Here is a 19,726-nt window from a genome sequence, read left to right on the forward strand (position 1 = left end):
GGTTTAAAGACCCTGCTGTGAAAGCACACACAGCTGACAAGCTACATGCCCATAATGGAGACACTGAGTCATATGTCACCTTCGAAACAACCCATTTCTCCAACGATAAAGGTGATTCAGAGCACGATATAGGACCGGGGAAGCTGCGACTACCTGAGCCGCGTAAGATCTAGCTCATATATCTGCTGCCTGCACAGGGCCTTTACTTGGCCGACCAAAGCGACCTGCAGGATGCCCCCTCTGATGCACCCTGAGCCTTCAGGGCCCCGCCCAGGGAGGTCCCCGACAAGCGTCAACACTTCAGGAGTGACACGGCAGCATCACCATTTCCTTATTGTGACATCATAAGGAGGCCCATTTAGAAGATCTAAAGGGGTCCTCTAATTCTCTCCCTCTCTATCTCTCTCACACACACATACACACACGCTCACAGGTTTGTAATTATATCTTTGTGGGGACTCTCCATTCATTTCTATGGGGAAAACTCTAATCCCAACATGACAACCTCAACCATAAGTAACCAAACAAAATACGAGACGTTTGCCATTTTTGTTTTTGGATCTTTGTGGGCACCCTAATAATGGTCCTCACGACGTCAAAAAAAAAAGGTTTTTATGACATTGTGGGGGACAATTGGTCCCCACAAAGTAATATAAACCTAACCCTCACACACACACACACACATGCAGGCACAGAAACATGGCTACCCGCTTCCAGGAGCCAGCCGGTAAGGGTGTGCGGCAGGTTTATGCCGATTTCCGATTCCATAAGCGCCGGAGAAAAAAAACAGGCGGGAAGAAAGAGAGAAAGAAACATCAACAAAATTAGAGAAATTACTGACGTCAGTCCTGGTCACATGGCGCCTGGACTGGGGGCGTGGTTCCAGAAACACGCCTGGCGACTGTGTGGAGGTCAAACGGGTCCCACAGACCCGGGGGCGTCCTTAGTGGGGGGTGGGGGCTTCCTGCCAGGATATGCCTCGCGGCCCACGGCGTCCCGGTTTCATTTTAGTGACCGCCAGAGGCATCAGTTATCGAGGCTCCGGCCTGAAATCTACCCATAATGCTCTGTTCAAGGCCAAAGCTGTCTTCCATACGCCTCCGTGAAGCAGAATGGAGACCTAAAAACGGACCTGGTGTTTTTCCGGCTCGGCGCTCGTCGGGAGCGGGATGTTGACGGTGCCATGAGCACGACGTGCGTGTTTGGAAAGCATCACTGCAAGATGATAGCAGTGCGGGGGCTCGGTGACAGAAAGCGACGGATGTGTCTGATGAGAGAGGCGTGAGACGTTTAAGCCTCACGGGAACGCCAGTATTCTGATCCAAAAAGCCCGGGCTGTGCGTTACTCATCAGAAGCCTCAGCCGCGGTACTGCTTACTCACAACAGAGAACTAAGGCGACACGGCCCCCGACCGGCGCCCATCTCACCTCGCCTGTCAACCCCCCCCCCCACCCGAGCCGTGGTCCTCAGCGGCCCATCCAGCGACACGGCCCCCGACCGGCGCCCATCTCACCCCGCCTGTCACCCCTCCCTCCCTGAGCCTAGCTCTCTAATTCCTCCTCATTTCCACTTAACATCCAAAGAAACATGTGACTTCATCTTCCTTGTTTTGATTTTCCCATCCAGCATCTGCATTCCCAGAGCCAGGCGGGGAATCTCGTTAGCAGACTGAAACCCACCCCCCTGCCAGGCCTGTCCTGCACCCCCCAAACCCCCCCCCCCCCAACATGGTAGGCCCACCGACTGATGCACGCAACTGGAGTTTTCCATCATCTCCCACTTAAACCCCCCCCCCCCCCCAGCCCAACAAAACCTGCTTTTTCCATCATTAGGCACGGCGCCAGGTGTGCCTTGATCCAGGAACCATTTAATGGTGACTAATGAAGGAGCTAATTAATATTAATGAGGAGCAGCAGAGGGTGCCGTCCTGCAGGGTGCGCATCAGTGCAGAGAGAGCCGCCACTGCTCACGGTGTCTCTTCATGATGCACCTGCCTCCCATCGCAAGGCTGCAAGAACACCGCATGGGGTATGCTTGGTGAAATACATGGAATGGTACCACAAACGGGAAGAGAGGAGCTGGCTGCTGTTGGTGCTGGGGACACCTGACACCTCAATAGGGTTGCAAAGGGGTGGTAAATTTCTGGAAACTTTCCAGAAACTTTCCAGAAACTTTTCCATGGGAAGTTAAGCTGGGGAAGTTTGGAAACATTCCAAGTTGAAAACTTTCCACGGGAATGTATGGGAATTAATGGAAAATTCCCAGAATTTTGCAACTCTACATCTCAACTCTGACCACTCTGCTCTTTGATTGGTTGAGAGATTCTAACTGCACAGGAACATTGGAACTGGGGTCCTGGGAAATGTTATTTCATGCCACTTTATGCTGTATACAGATGCTTTTTGTATACAGATGGTATGACAATAAAGACCCACTTGACTTAACATAAATCATGTCAGCTGATAGCATAGTGGGAGTGTGTCAGCAATTGGTGGGGTCTAAGTGCAGCTGTGCCTGGGGGGGGGGGGGTATATTTTAAAAACAGCAGCCCCCCACACCCTGTACACAGAACTTAAGGAAAGACCCAAAAGGGACATTTAATATGGAAAACTGGCAAATCAGGAAAGTCCCCCCAACAGTGATTTGTAAACTTTACTTCTTCCGTCGAAAGCCAACACAGAAACGGCAGACGACTCTTCTCACGAAATTAAACCTCCCAATATCTGCCTCCCCTCGCAAATCGCCGCCTGCGATCTGAGGAACAAGGAACCAGCAGTAAATGCTTCACAGGATGTCCATGCTGACGCCACAGCCATGCAGCGTGACGGCCTGTCATCCGGAAGGCGAGTCTTACCCTATTATACAAAGATATTACGTCAAAGGGGCTCAGTCATGCTGATTGGCCGAAAGTGCATAAGCCCCGCCCCTTTATGTGCTTGCTTGCTATGGATCAGTAAATCCACGGCCTTCCACACAACAATCAAAGGTCTAACAGCAGCAGCCCATCTTGAGCCCACAGCCTTCCTGTCAGTTTTCAGTTTCTGTCAATCATCAGCCTAGAAGCGGTGGGTTTAACCAGCCCAGAATAATCAAACACAGAGTGGGCTCATCTCATTGCTACTTGAGTCTGAGCTATGAGAGTTAAAGAGCTAAGGTGGTTTTGGCACAAAACCAGAGCTTCAGCATTTAAAGAATGTTTCACAACCGCATTTCACATTCCCGGGTGCCATCCTTTTCCATGGCAGCCGCTATCAGATTCCTGGAGGACCAGAGTGCCTGTATGCATGCTGGAATCCTCTCTGCTGGCCGGCGCTAAAAGCTAATTAGCTTAGATAGAGCTTCCGTCAAGTGCAAGAACAGCTGCGTGTTATTCCTGCACACCAGAGGTACCGTTGGTACCAGGAAACACGTCGCCGCACGCGCTCCTCATGATGGGTGGGTGCATGCCCTGACCCTATTTTGGTGCTCAGATTGGCAGACTCGTGGCCATGAGGATAGCAGCTCGAACCCCTTCAGCTGAATTGCTGTCGGATGGTGGGGGTGCACCTCTCAGTAACGGGCCCTACAGCCTGCGAGTTTACAGCTTAATCCGGACATCGTCGCTCACACTGCCTGTCAGAAATCCCAGCTTGCTACCTCCCCTTGGAAGAAACTTCAGAAGCTTTGATCCTCCTTAGAACAGGAAGGGGGTCCCTCAGTCAACACGCAGCAGGACCTGAGCCCCGGGTTCGAGCCTAGACCCTTTGTGGCTGCCTCACAACCTGTTTCACTCTGATGATCAAACTGTTGAGAATAGGAGCTTTTTCACTCAGGGTGGGGGGTGACTTAGATTACAGGGGGCCTGAAACCTCACGTCTCCTGTTACCAGTGTGTGTAAATGAAGAATGCCTTTAATGCCCGTTTCCCGATTATCAGAACGCTGCATAAATCCTTCAAAGGAATTCTGACTGTGTGACGCAGCCTGGTCTTGGACGAAGTGCATAAGCGAAGCCAGCCATTAATGAGGAGAGCGCCCCCTGCTGTCAGCAAGACATGCCAGCTCTGCTCCTGGCAGCTTCGGGGCTCATTAATCAGCTCTCCTCATCTCATCACCCCAGACACCGCAAAGTCCGGAAGGAGGGTCCGTCTCATCTGAGGAGGAGGTCTGGATTCCAGACTGCGTGGCATGGATACAGAGCCACTGGTTCAGTCTGGATCTCACTCTTACTGGTTCTGCTCCATAGCTCTGTGTTTCATTGTTTAATATACATGATTTTTTATGAAGAACCACACACTGTAATCTATGGCTGACAGAGTTGGGTAATTCAGGTCCAGAGAGTACAAGTCCAGACCGGGATTTTGTTTCAACCAACCAGTTGAATACTCTGTGACTGTGACTCTTTATGCTCAACAGGTTGGTTGAAACAAAATTCCGGTCTGGACTTTTACTCTGTGGACTTGAATTACCGAACTCTGATGGCTGACCTTCTGCTTTTATTATTATTATTGTTCTCAATATTAGTATGATTATTATAATGATGATTAGGGGATTCTCATAGCTAGCTAATTTAATTTAGCCGGGCAGGGTAATGATGCTCTGTGTCTTACCTATTTATAATGACTCCTCTTTACCTGAAACAATTCAGGTCAAATGTTTCCCTCCCAGGCATAGCTGGGGGGGGAGGTAGGGGGTGGAGGGGGCTCTGGAGGTTTGAATTGGATCACAGGCACTTAATCTCACTTTACATGTCTTCACGAGCAGCTACGGTCAGCCACATTAGCGTGTTAAAAACAGGCCGTTTAATTACTCTGGGAATGGCGCTGCCTAGTGGTCAGAAATACAGCTGCAGCTTATGTCTCTTTAAAGGCATGCGGGCTGTGGCGACATCACCCAAAACACAATTGCAATTGGCCTGACATACTGCACACCTCACACTTAACCAGTAGGGGGGGCAGCAGTTAAAGTACTCGGTTCTGGGGTCAGTGGTGCGTCCTTGTGTGGATTGTGTACATACATAAGGTCACAGTCTCTGCAAAGGACTGTTACGATAGATAATGGATGAGCCCAAGCAGCGAGAAAGTCGGCCATCTGTGTCGCCCGTGGGCTCACAGAGTGCCTGTCAGCTGTGTTTCATGGCGGGGGGGGGGGATCGCACTTGGGGGCCATTCTTCCGCCTGCTTCTTATCGCCTGTCTGCCCCCAGAAGGGCGCTGGCCTCAAAAAGCACCCCCCTAAATCACGCTCCCAGTCCCTCCTCTTTCACCACCGAGAATTTTCCAGACTTTTAAAACAATGTCCATCTGCAACACTGTTAATAACTCAGACTGTCTGTAATCTACCCATCCTGCTCTTCCTGGATCCTACAGGCTTTGGGTGATGGCGTCGGAAACTGCGATAACGACAAGGCCACTGGCGACCCTCCCGGCTTCGCGTGGATCTGTGGTTCCACCAGATTCTGGTTTCAGGGCCCCCCTTCAGCTGACGGCGAGTCCAACGGGTGCCTCAGTCAGCGTTAACCGGGGTTAATAAAATGTCAGTGCGAGCAGCATGACTTCAGCCGACGGTAAATCTATCTGAGGACTCCTGGTCCTTCACGAAAACTCACGCTGACCTTTGCTAAGGCGGCGAGATCAAGGAGGAACCAGAGAACGAGCGGCTGAAATGAAGGAATTTTATATATCGATGACCTCGAACGAAGGTCAAAAATGACCAGACTGTAGCTGTATTATTTTGGGGAAACTATGAGAAGATTCAGTGAATCGGAAAACGGCTACGGCGCCGGGAAAAAGTTAAAGGGAAAGGGAAGCGATGGACTCAACCGTCAGGGCAACAAACGGGCCTTTGGGAAGCCCGCAGAGCGCCGTCTACCTCGACCTGATGACATCTAATAATAATAAAATAGAAAGCCTCAGAAGATGAGAAACGACAGCAGTGTTTTGATGAGGCCGTGACTCACGCTGCATTATGTAGGTAAATATTTAAGTGTGGTGGAGCGGCGCTCCCAAACAACGACATCTGTGCGGATTTCGATGAGCTGCTGTCGTTTTATAGGTGTGATAATCGAGGACGGCATCTCAGCTGGGGGGGAGGGGGGTTACATACTCTGCCCAACAACGAAGAGCTCGGTGCGTAAAAATAGACGGGGGAAGGCAGCGGGTTCGAAAGGGAAATATAACACCGCCACCATGGATACGTAATGCGAAATGCTCCCAGAGCTGAAAGCACATGCCCCCCCCCCCCACCAATTCAAGCACTTTGCTCTCCCTTGGAACCTGCTGTAGAACTGCTGTCGCCCTCTAGTGGCCAGGCAGGAATGTGAAATGCAGGCAACACCCCTTGGCCTGCTTGCTTCTCTAACCTCCGAAACCCCAGCCAGCCCCCGTCACAAATGGTACCTCATGCTACTGTTTTGCCATTTTAAAATTCAAGGTTATTGCTTCTTCCAAACAACTCGGTATGAATAGTGTCCCATGATGCATCGCCGTGCCCTGCAGTAGCCCATCCGAGCAGCCGCCAGATCTGGCCTCTGCCAAATCGTTTTTACATTCAGATCACTGCTGAGTGTTGTGAAATTAGCTTGGTAATTATGGCTCCTGTCTCCTGCATAGGGCTGAAAGGGGCGGGCTCTCACATCCCGCCGGGGACGCCGGAACGCTGCTGGATCCAGTCCTGCCTCAGCATTGACTCACACAATATGAGGTCCTATTTAATCCAAGCCTCCTTTCCACTGACGTTCTCAATCTTCGGGCGTGTTGTAAATAAACGATGTTAATTAAAATCTGGTAATAAATAAGCTTTGCATTTATGAGTCCATATTGCTTTCCCATAATAACTAAGGAACAAAGAATAAGCAACTGAGCATAAGCGGGATATTTGCCGGGACATTTAATTATTAAAAAGAAGTTCAAAATAACGCAGGATTCTTATTAAACCGCTGCGGTGCATGGGCGCTGATGCTGTGGGCAAAACCGCAATAAAGCGTCAGTCTTTTACACGCATTTCTGCAGCACCAGCGGAGGCGGCAGAGGGGATCGCTAACTGCTAAACTGCTAACGTTCCGTTTATCTTCTCATTTTGGTTTAATTAAAAGTCTTAAATCCGACAAAAACTCGTTATACACACAGGAGAAGCGGCGGAGAGCCCCGGAAAACACAGACTGACACCGTCTGGCCGAGAATCGAGCTATAGTGAATCTGGTTAATAAAGTGTGATGTCCCCAGGTTTAGGGTCATGCCCCCACCTCTGCCTCCACTGGGTCTCGGTTGGTGGGGGGGGGGGGGGGGGGGGGTGATGCTAGGCATGCGATTAATTAAGTAGATGGGATGCCTTCCTCTCACCAGCCATTGAAAAGCTGCCTAATTTGACAACAAATAAATACACGGGGCAATAATTACTCTTAAGCACGGTAAAGACGCTGATGCAGGGGCTGATTAACATTGCGGTGGAGAGGGGGGCCCACAGAGACACTCTCCATCTGCAGAGGAGGCCAGATGCTGGGAGGGGTTTGGAGAAACAGAGCATCCAGGAAGAGGGGTCTGAAGTGGCAGGATGTGGGTCAGGGTGGGCAGGTCAGAGACACCGCCGAGGGCGAGGTAAGGCAGGCGGCATTAGGGACACGTAGCCCTGTCAACATGAACAGCGAGTGCAGGGTTACGGCTGACAAGCTTAAAGCCAGAGTCATGCTGTTGGGGGACTCGACCTGACGCGTGTGATGGCATGTCGTTACGTCACCCATGAACGACAATCGACATTGTCACGGCAAATGCCAGGTAATTTGTTTTATATACGTGATAAATACCTATAAAGACGTAACTGCACAGGACAGACTGGCTGCATTTGTGGAAACGGGACCTGGATTTGTGCCCCACATCCCAATATGGCATCCAGGCTGCGTCATGCCATACGATGATCTTGCATCCCGCCCACGCTGTCCCCTGCAATGGTTGTCACTTACGATACACCAGCATCCTGTCCATGTTGATGGACTGTCAATCCATTCACGCTGTCCCCTGCGATGGACCGTTCTGGGTGTGTCAGAACCCCGCACCGGATAAGCAGCAATGGAATTCAGACGAATGGGTGAATGGATGAATTTGTGTTTTTATTTATATTCATTGTAATGTCGCAGTCATTCTCCGCCATCAAAGAGAATCGCATTCTCATGCAAATGCAAGCGGCGTCGCATTGTTCAAACGCGCCATCCTACATGGCGGCTCCCGTGCCGCGCCCATCGCAACACTCCCGACGGCCGCGTGTGGCTTGTAAACACGCAAGCGGGAAGTGCAAAACAACACACAGAAAATAAGCGCTTTTGGAAAAAGCCATCTGTTTTCCACCGTTTTGTCAGCAGCTCTGAAGATGCATGAATGTCACCGGTGAGGAGTGATTACATTTCTAATCCCCGTGCATGGAAGATAAACATTGGCACGTTCCAAATGAATACAGGAGCCGACAGCTTCGGCGGGCAGGGTCCGGGTGGTTCGGGGGGGGGGGCAGCAAGAGGTCATTTATAACTCGGACAGACGCAGATTCGGATTGGCAGAGGGACCGCACCGTATCGCTGTTCCGATATTAATATGCATCACCCTGCCAAGGAGAGACAGGGAGGCGTAAACGAGACCGCGATTCAGGGGATGGGGGGGCGGGGGATCAGCTCTGGGGGCCACATTAGACAAGACGTTTTCATTTCTGTTCCCACCTACCGGGAAAGAATCAACATGTCAGCCCGAGCGAGCACGTCTTTGTCTGCCTGTGCGTTTTTTTCCCTTTGCCTCTCGCTCTGGCGTGTCAGCTCATCGTTAGCCAATCACATGGGGCTGCACTGTGTCCGTATGGGATGGAGGTCCACATCGACCGGGCAGGCGAAACTGAATTGCCCGATTGACAGGAATAGAGAATGGGTACGGCCAGTGAGAGACGATCGCTGTCAATCTTAAAAAAAGATACATGGTGATGCGGTGGTCAGAAAACTGCACAATTCCATGCAAGGACCCCGGAGACAGCTAAGACTTCCGGAATATTCCAGATGTACAGGTCAGGATGAATCAATGTTGCCGGACAGGCCCACTTAGGGGCTATATACAAGCGGCCAGCCTGCCGCTACCCTATCTATTCATATATCTGTCTAATCTATCTATAGATGTGGGTGTTTATTTTAGATACGTATGCGGCTTAAAGAGGGATTAGCGCGTCGCCGCGCTAGCAAAGCCATCATCTGCCTGAAGGAAGATCTAAACGCAGAGATAGGAAGATGAAGAGCGGCAAACACAGCCACGCGTTTATAATGACGGGCGAGCCGCAAAGCTTAGCCACGCCGCCCCGAAAGACGATGTACCTGAGCGGAAGCAATGAAAACCATGTCAGTTAACATCAGACCGTCTGTTAAGGGAGTTCATTACCACTGAGTCACTGCAAAAAGTTCCGTATGTGGGCGGGACCTAAGTGGACAAATGAGCCGATTGGCTGCAGCATCTTGACTGACAGCTGGAATGAGAACCATCCGGGATTCCATTTATGGTTGCAGGTTTATAGAGGTCGAGGGCCTGTCAGTCCTGGGAGCATCTCTTAGCGGCGGATGGAGGATGTGTACTGACTCAGGCTTTGAAATCGCACCGACGTGAAAGGCAAGCACTTCTATATTTCTAGTACTGGGCCCATACTTAGAGTGGGGTTTTTTTTTTATACCAAAGAGACGGAATGAACTGAGCTGCGTGGAGGGAGAGAGAGAAATGCTGGACGAACAGACGTAAGGAAGAATGGAGCTCCATCCGTCAGAGGAGGAGGACGGGAGGGGACATGGGAGTGGGAGCCGCAGGAAAGTCTCCCTGATTGGCCGCGCACCCCCACTCCTGTCCATCGGAGGGGACACAGACATAAACCACATTAATCTTAATAGCTAACGATAATTAAGGGCCAGCAGTAGTGACAGATGAGACTACATCAATACCCATAACTGGGAGTTGAGAGTGGGAATTAATGAGGCCGTGTTTACATCGGCCCGTGAGGCGAGGGAATGCCATCCTGGTCTGGGCCATAGCTCAGAGCTGTGCCCGTCATCATAGCGACCCCCATCCACACCCAATCACAGGACTGCTTCCTCAGACAGACTCCGCTCACTGACTTTGACCACCAACATTTTCACCATGAGGTCACCACACACTTTCCACACACACTGCTCACCCCTACTTCAATCTCCATTTCTCAACGTAAAAATTATAAAATAATAAGCTGTGCACCCCCCTGCTCTGCTTCACGGCGCTGAGCCGTACCATTGTTAACCGCTCAGCCGCTGACGACACCAGAGGAAGACGATAAAGAAAATAATTAGCGACTCAAATAGTCCCTTTCTGAAAAACAATCATTACATTCTGAGCATGAAGCAGGCAGAGACCTTGTTTGAATGACCAAGAGTCTCGTAGAGATGAGGGACAGAACAATGGACCCCAAAGAAACATTAAATGAATTTCCCCTGGGTCCTAGAGTCCGTTAATTCCTAAAGAGTTGAATTCCCCCGAGTTATTCCTCAAACACATGGGCAACTGAAATGCTTTGTCTTTCCAGCAAACTTGGTTTCAGAGACAAAGTGGAAAAACTAAAAAAAAAACTGAAGAGAACAGAAAATAATGATGGGCCGGGAAACACATCGACATTAACATTAATCTTAACTCATTACGACCGCTGACCTTTGACCCAGGAAGTGAACGGACCTCCTGCAAAACCTCGTGACCCGAGAAATCAGAGTGACGTAAACCCACACCCTGCTGTCTCCTGAGCAGAGGTCGGAGTCACTTCACAATCAAGATTCAGGCCATCACCCGGGATCACCCAACCCAACTGGCGTTTGCAGTGCATGACAATCCAAAAACACGGCCACAGTTCAAATGCAGGAAGTAATAAACATTAACGATGCAATCTTTCTCCTAAATGTATTTCTCATAAATCATCAGGGGTCAAGCGATGTCACTACATTTTGGAAAAATGCAATTGGGCTTCTGTCCCTTTTAGTCTCGTTTATCTATACATATTATATATCTATATATATTATTGCCATATAGCCATGTCCAGACTCCAATGGAACTACGGCTATTTTTTAAATTGCTATTTGACAGCCGTAACCGTGACGATATCCAACAGGCATACTGCCAGACCTGATGGTGACCTGAGCGCGGCGGCGGACTGAGGCGGTTTTAAAGAGGTCCCACGTTGTTTCTGGTGATTTTATTGGCTGAAATCTGCTAAATGTAGAGCGGGGTACACATCTAGGGCCAACGGTGTAGGACGTGGCAAGCAGTGAATGACCCTACCTATCACAGCCGCTTACGCAAATAGCTAACTGTAAAAGCCAGAGCGTTTTTCATCATTTCGTAACTGCGAAATGATTAGCAGCACAAAAAAGATGCGACGTGAACCATATTCCCTGACCTTCCTTCCGGAGATGATTTTTCCTACTACGTCAGGGAAAGATTAGCGGCGGAATCGCTCATGAGAGATATCTGGGATGTCTCGAGCTATGTTCGCTAATTAAGACAACTGATAGTGTTTGATACCTTCAAAGTAAATCAATAAGGCGCCGCTCTGGAGGCGCGCCAGAGCTTATTATGTTCGCAGGGAACGGTCACATGCGGACGGGTAGCAGCCGCGGCCTCGCAGACCAAAGCCGCGATTTCCCATAAATCATCCCTGGTGTTAACCTCCATAGATCCGCATCTGTGAGGCTCCCCGTGCCTTGCGTGTTATTCTGTACTCATCCAAAGCTCTCTGCCCACCTTCCATTATTCCTGTATAAATGAAAAATTCTCCAAATCGAAATGCTCAGCTGGTGTTCGACCTGCACCTGGATTTTTATCAGAAGTGACCATGCTCTCTCGACACGCCGGGGTCCAGTCCGGGGTCTCCCTCACCACACCACTGGTGTTCCCCATGTGAGCTCCAGATCATCCCAGCACGGAGAGGTTAAGCGGTTACCAGAGCGAGTAGCGGATTCAGTCACGCTGTAAGCCCCCTGACTTGGGAATCCCATTGCTACGGTAAACATCGACCTTAGAACTCCAACCATTCGCTTCTCAGTAAAGGGGGTCCTCCACGGCTCCGCAGCTCCCGATCGGAACGCCATGATGCATTCACCCGACCTGGCCAGCAGGAGGCGATAATGCATCATTTCGTATCCATCCACCTCCAACGTCTGATGCTGCCCAAGTCCAATCATCTATGAGGCAGCATTTTGAGTTTGTCCACAGCTGTGCACATCACCGAACACGAGACGTCACTGAACACCTCTGTCAAACCAGGGACATCGTGAGTGACTTTATCTCTTGGGTTGATTTTCTGCTGGCTGATCATTACATAAAATTCAAGATTAATAAACCAGAGCTTCCCTTGCCACAAAATAGCATGAATTTTAAAAACAGGCTTTACAAAATGCAATGGAATAATAAATAAGACATAGATTACAGTGAAAGCTCGCGGGCACCGTCGCCAGCATTTTGTCACAGAGCATTAATAGGAAAATGACAAACACAGAGGACGTTCCGAGATTCCGGGGCCCCTTTCATCCCGGAAGATGAGCTCTGCCACCCGGGCGGGTGATCCCGGCCGTGTCAGCGTGACGAGGGGGTAAACGAGGAGAACGACGGTGCCCACCTCTGAATCGGAGGTAGATACCGCCAGGTCAGTGTGGCCGGCGAAGAGAGGAGAGAGAAAATAAACAGATACATCCAGATTCATGCCAGGGACAGCAGGCGTAGTCGGGGGGCAAGGCGCAATTACGTAAAAATGTCATTTGCGCTGTAAACAAATGTGGTTTAAATTGGTTGGGTTGTTTGTTAATTTTGACGTGGATGGCATGGAAAGCTGCATCCGACCGATCTGAGGAACGCTGCGCATTTAAGGAGGGAATTCAACCAATGGCGGATCGGATTCTCACTGACGCACACCCCCACGTCGCACTGCGCTGTCTCACTAAAGAGGCCTTAACGACAACGAACGCTAATCATCGGAAACCCCCCGCTGCCCACATTTTTCTGTCGATGGATCCCTCACGGACTTTGTGGCCGAAATTCCTGCTTATTCTCAGACCTCAGTTTGCTGAGATTAACTCTCATCAATACCCAGATTCTTCCCGCCTAAAGACAAGTATGGATGACGCATTTCGGTGCCTCCCGCTGCCCTTCCCTTCCCGTCCTCATTCCTGTTGAATGTTAACATCGCCACGTCCTTTTGTCCTAGCAAAGGCTCCCGATGCCTCCGATTAATGTTAAATGAGACAGACCACACTAACAGGGTGAACGTCGTGCTTAGAATCTACCTACAGAATGAGCTGGAAACTTCATTCATATCTCCTGAAGGCGCTGACTTCGTTGTGATTTGATTTATTTCCCCACGGAGCCTAAATTCAGCCGCTCTGGTGCTAAAGACGCTCACTGGCCCAAAATCTGGCAGAGAAACTAAAAGATGCCAAAATAAGCCTCTTTCGGGGACTTATCCCAAACCGCGGGCCTGCGGAACGGCAAGCTAAACCACACAAACACACATATTAGTTTCTTTTAATGCCGCTCATTTTATATTCATCTCCCTTTTGTTTATCCTTGATGTTTTTGCGCCGCTATCGTTCGCAGTGAGATCGACCGAGTCGTTTCACAGGATCCCCCGGCGTGAGCATCCGATTCCCGCTGGATGGAAGGGAGAAGAAAAGCTGTCTCGTGCCTGAACTTTTGTCCCCACTTAAGGGAAACGGAACAAAAACACACATTTAGCGATACTCTAGGCCGGCTCTGCAAATCTGACTCGAAGTCCCAGAGAATCCCAGTTGCCCCGGATAAGGCCGAGCGGCCGCGGTGTCGGGCTCCGGCTCGCAAGCTCCACCACATCCGATGCCTTTCCGGCACCTTCTCTAGGCAGAAGCATGGCTTTTACCCTGCTGCTGTCTCAGAGTCAAAATAAGCGAACTTTTTCCAAAGCTCTCCGGATAAACAGGCTCTGACTTATCGCCAGGGCTCTGACTGCGAGCAGCGAACGGCCCCCAGTCGTGGTCTGAGGTGGCTAACCCTGCGTAGCGCTTCGGTCTGCCGGCATATAAGGTCACTCGGGACGGTGTAAATCCGCCCGAACAGACCTCGGTCAGGGACCTCGCCGCAAGGCATCCTTCACACACGTTAAAGGCTCTGAGGCCAGCCGAAGACAAGAAAACACTTTAAACTTCCTCGTGCTTGCTGATACGTGCTCAGACTTTCTCTGACCCCATTCCAAGCCCGCAATCTGTCTCAGAAGGAACATTTATTCCTGACCTGTAATTAAAAATGTATCATGTGACGGACTGATCGTCACACCTCTTCGGACAATGATCCGGAACGAATCTTTCCCCGGCCCGGAGCATCTCGGGAGGACAAGGCTCCATCTGGCAATGTCTGCAGGCCGGGGCAGGCTGGCACAGCCTGGCCCTGCGAGAGGGGCGGTAGTCCGTCACCTTCGCAGTGGCCTGTGACCACGACAGGGAGGGTGGCGTCGGCAGGGGGCATCGCGGCGCTAACGGGCCGGGACAGACACCGAGCTAGCAGTGATGAGCAGTGATGACCAAACCCAGGCAATTATCTGTGAGAAAGGAGGATGGAACAGAGCAGGGGGCAGAACAGGCGGGGGAGGAGGCGGCGGAATGAGACGCAGCTGTCCACAGACCACTGAGAGCGGACCAATCAGGGTCAGGCGCCGCGATGGACAGCGTAGACGCCACAGACGTCTGCATGGTACTCTATTAATTAATCAGTGTGGGACTGAGCTCAACGCAAACAAGTCCGTCTTATCTAATTTCCCAGTGGCAGGTCATAAATCCGAATGCAAAGGCCCCGAAGGCGTCCGAGACTTTCGCCCGCATCGATCCGCGGGAAGGCCATCGTTTAGCAGCACCGTGGGGGGAAACAACAGATAAACTGGCATCGGGCGTCATTTGGGAGATGCTTAGGGACAGCAGCAGAGTCCTAAGGGCGACACCGTAAGACGACGAGAATGGCGAAATTAAGCACCAGGCAAACGACTGGCTTGGAGAATGCTGCGAAATAAGAAAACAAGGGGGCTTATGGGAGATTTCCAGGTCCTCCATCCACCACCACCGCAGGATGTAAACGCGAGCCAGCCTCCGGATCACATGGGCGCCAACATTCACAGGAGATAATGCCTCATGATACATTAAGCTTCCGCTATGTGGCACTGACTGGCATCTGCGTGTCATGTGACGGTCATGTGACCATGATCGCAATGGTCCACTGAGTCACCATGGTAAGCAAGACAAGCTCAGCGGTCCACTCCTGCGACTGACTGACCCCTTTACACACGAAAATATAGTTTAATGCATTCAGATTGAGAATATTCAAATGCATATTCATAAAGGTCATAAATATGCTTGTATTGCACAGATTAATGTTTCATTGTCATTCAAATATGGCCGTAGGTCCAGAAAGATCCCCCGCTCTATTCTGTCAGTAGGGCTACGTTTACGGCTATCATAAAAATCTTATTAGTTTAAACTAATTTGATTAATGACCCACTAAATCTATGAATGGAGAAAAAGGTTATCAGAGCACTGAGGGCAGCACGGCTTCTGTCTGTGAAAGGACAGAGACTTCAATCAAAAAAAAACCTGAAGCATTTACGCACCCTGTATGTTCTTACGCCATTTGTGTACGAAACACCTTCGCTAACGACGTTCCTCAACCGATGGGCTCACATCAAGCACGAGTCCAGAATTGAGCAGGAGAGACTAAAATAAATTTGCATACAGCTCAAGTTTGGAGAACCGGCATGATAATAACATATTAAAACATAACGATAAGATCCTGTAAACATAATGGCTGGTCACCACTGGGCAGAGCCAGAATTACAGCCGAAATGGAAGGGCCAGCAGTGAAATTTCTCACTCGCGTCACGGGGACACGGGAAAGAGGTTACAGCTAATCTGGGCCGGGTGACAAACTTTAGGAAGACGTACAAAAGACTCTGATTCCAGCTGCTTTAAAAACGGTGAGCCGGCGCTGAGTACTTTCCGCTTGTGCGCGATTTCTGGCGCTATTCCCGGCGGATCCACACGGATCCCAATCCATCCTTATCGATCACTGATGCTTGGCTCAGGACTTAAAGCACCTGCCCTGTGACCCAGACCTGTGATCCCGTGTCAGTGGGCAGCACAACAAGCTGATGTTTTATTAATAAGTTTAGTTCAGTTAGCCACCGCCTGCCTCTAAATAAAGGTGCTGTAACATTCGGTAACAGATGAACAGCGGATTAGGTTAGACTGCATACTGTACTAAAGTGCCCCCCCCCCTAAATGAGGGGGGTAACACACACATCCATGGACATTAACTCCTGTTCAGCGTGTTTGTCAGTCACAGGGGTTATGAAGTGCCCTTTATTACCAGCTCACCAGTAATCGGGTGTTTTCCATCTGCTGTGAAGCTGCTGTCAGTAACCCCCCCCCCCCCCCAAAAAAAAAAAAATCCACCCTGCCCCTGTTCTAATCCCCTTCTGACCCCCCCCCCCCTGTCTCTGACATTGCCCCCCACCAGTCATCCCCATGTCTATTCTGAGCCCCATTTCCGCTCTCATCCTTGTCCTCGTCCCCCTCCTCGCCCCTGTCTTTTTCTCCTATCTCCACCCCACCTTCCTTGTTTCTGTGCTCATCCCGATCCCCCCCCCCCCGTCTCCCCATCCCCATCTCTGTCCTCGTCCTCTTCCCCATCCCCTACACCCACGCAGCCTGTGCAGTGCTCGGCTCGCAGCTGCAGAGTGATGAAATGTACCGGTACTACAGATAAATCGAGAGGACTACAGCGGAATACAGTGAAATACCGTGTAATACAGTGACATGCAGCGAAACCGGAGCACCGTTAGAGAAGGTAAACGACGGATGAAACTCGGTTTTGAATATGGGAAAGTGAAAAAAAAACATACTAAGAAAAGTTAGTAAGAGAAGGGGATATGCTGTCCAGGCAGGACCGTGACAAAATACAAATTCACATAATTAAAATATGAGAGTCTGAAGTCGAGTCTACCAACCTCACTCGCACACACCTTGAATATCCCCCGAAATCAAGGCATGTTTCTTCCCAAACAAATAGCAGCATTTGACTTAATGATTAAATGGCCAAATGTCAAAAGATATGGACTTTATACAGGTTAACATCCAAACAGGACAACCAGTACTCTCTTTGGTCATAAATCAAGCGCATTGGATTAAAAAACTACCTAAACTGCAATTTCTAGAGAAAACACGAGTCAAACCTTAAGTTAAAATGCAAATCTAAAAATCACCAGATTTGGTCAGAGAGTACAATGACCAGCCAATTTCTGTCAACAACCAGATTGAATTAACAAACCCAAGACCCGTCATACTTTTATAAATTGTACAGAAACGTTATCGATCCATTTTCTATAAATTGCTCCATTATAAAATATTAAGCACACGACGATGGCCAACACGTGCGCTCAATGTAATGCGACCCTCAGTTTTTAAAATGTCAGAAACCGAAATATCAATCCAAAGGCTGGCTACACAGTGTTTAAATACACAAACTCTAAAATAACAGTTTGTTCACAGAGCCTGAAGCACCACTTCTGAAAACAATATTCAGACTAGGATTAATAGGCCTAAGTCTGGGAGTTGGTATTACACTTATTAAATACGGGAGTATTATAGAGCCACGATGGGGAATATTCACTCATACCCAGAGTACCATAGAGTTACGGTGGGGTAACATTTAGCCTACTGACACCCAGAAAACAATTAACACAACTTTGCCCAGCGGACAGGCAGCGATCTGTGGACTGCAGGGACCCATCAATCCATCCATAATTACCTGGATCGTTCCTTTAAGTCAGTGTCACACACATCAAATCACCCAGACTATTAGAAAACAATCCCTTTTCTCACGGGGTTTGCCATCAGCGTACCTGCTCGCCGGTCTTCATCAGGTACTTCTCCTTGTACAAGGACCAAAGACCAACGTTGGGCAGGAAAATCAGAGCTACGGTGGATAAGAATGCCATTTGCAGCACACGTTTCTGGCGCCTCTTCATCGTGGAGAGCCGCGTCGTTTCGGGCGGAATCCCGAGTCTCCCGTTTTCCACACGTGTTATTCCTTAGGAATTCCTGGAGGAGACGGGCGAGCTACCTTCTAGGGAAACTGCCGGCAAACTTTCACCTAAAGACAGAAAACAGCACCCGTCAGCCCGGTTAATAACACAATACAGACATTAGAGAAATATGGGTTTATCCTTATTCCAACTACAACTGCGAAAATGCAACGTGACTATTCTGTTGTATATATACGTGTCGGGACCGTAGCGTTGATCGTTTTATTTTAACCACGTATAAAACATTAAATAAAAACCATCCATACGTACTTGGCCATAAAGCATGGTCTGATTAATAAAAGCGTGCGTTTGGCAGCAGACGGCGGACTCAAGCAGCACGGACACAAACACATAACACAGATCAGCATACGGATCATCTAATAACACTTACAATTCAGGCTCATTGGCTCGGCGTTGTTAAAATCGGGACAGATGTTTACGTCCACCTCATCAATGACACGATGTCTTGCTTGCAAACATGAATCTGATAGACGTCTGTACAAAATAATCGGACAGAAAAACCTTGCCCTCCTTTTATTGCCAGCACACGCGCACGAATGCAAAATTGAGTTGGACTTGCGCTCTCCGCGACCGACTCCGGAGGAAAGCCGGTGAACTGCATTGCTTGCACATAAGGAGGTATCATCCCCCCACCCCCTTCCGTACGAGCCCAAGGTTCACATATTGCGGCCGCAAACCACGTGGACCGCGCGGGAGCAGCGCGACATCCTGGACGCTCGCGCAGCGGAGCGGAGGCGCGGGACACGCGGGGGTCCCTTCGTGCATGGCACCGCTGTCCTGCTGCTGCATGCGTGGATACCGTGACTGGCCCTTGATGGCATTTGTCGGGACTGATGCCGAATTTTGGCCATTTAAGCGAGAAAATACCCTAAAATGCCTAGGCTACATAATGCAAGGTTTTTAGGTAAAAATGGTTAATGCATTGTGTTGGGATATATTTTAGATAAAATGCAACATGTTTCTTGGAGATTAAACAAATACACGCCTTCATATCCCCCATCCCCCAATATAATCCAGAAAAATACATGCTTTGATTTCTTTCAGTTAATTTTATTATAAATAAGCCTACATGAGATATGTATGGTAGAATTAAAATATTAAAGTTTAACGTGATTATACATGGCTGTGCCTATTGTTCCAAACGCATTCAGGTGCTCTCAGCTGGAGTAAAAAATTGCGTGCGGATTAAGTGTAATCCCAGTTTCTTTTAAATCGTATTAATTGGAGCCAAACGTGCACGTCATTCGGTCACATTTTCACGATATTTAAAATTTTCATAAATCAGTGACATTATTTTGCAACAAACTTTTTACATTATCGAATAACCCACACTGCTGTAACACATCCAATTGTATTAACCAAAGACAAGCGGATCTGTCGAATATCAGGTCGTCACTCGTTCTTGCTGATTCAAGTTAGTGGAAGCATATGCTTGTTCTGTAACCTAAGATCGGGCAGGATTAACCTGCATTCCTTAGAAAACAAATATCCGCTATATAAGTATATAATAGGTCTATAAAATACTTATACATATCTTTGAGGGACACATCATACAAATTTATGCGATACAAATCCATTTTTTAGTTGAGTGGAAAAACTAAAACGAGA

The 19,726-nt window shown here is 49.2% G+C and overlaps 1 protein-coding gene across 2 annotated transcripts in view; it reads right to left on the reverse strand.

The window, feature by feature from the left end:
• Positions 1 to 18,807, reverse strand: part of galntl6 (polypeptide N-acetylgalactosaminyltransferase like 6) — a 103,827-nt gene extending 85,020 nt beyond the window's left edge. The window contains exons 1-2 of one of the 2 annotated variants that reach the window (XM_023799189.2): positions 18,489 to 18,807; positions 17,915 to 18,165 (exon numbers count right to left, since the gene is read on the reverse strand). In XM_023799189.2, the coding sequence (XP_023654957.2) occupies positions 17,915 to 18,040 (126 nt within the window). In that variant the 5' untranslated portion in view covers positions 18,041 to 18,165; positions 18,489 to 18,807. Of the gene's footprint in view, positions 1 to 17,914; positions 18,166 to 18,367; positions 18,447 to 18,488 lie in introns of those variants that run through there. The other variant, XM_023799190.2, reaches the window with a different exon arrangement.
• Between the last annotated feature and the right edge of the window lie 919 nt (positions 18,808 to 19,726).

The sequence above is a fragment of the Paramormyrops kingsleyae genome, chromosome 25, assembly GCF_048594095.1.
Source record: "Paramormyrops kingsleyae isolate MSU_618 chromosome 25, PKINGS_0.4, whole genome shotgun sequence".
Classification (NCBI taxonomy): Eukaryota; Metazoa; Chordata; class Actinopteri; order Osteoglossiformes; family Mormyridae; genus Paramormyrops; species Paramormyrops kingsleyae.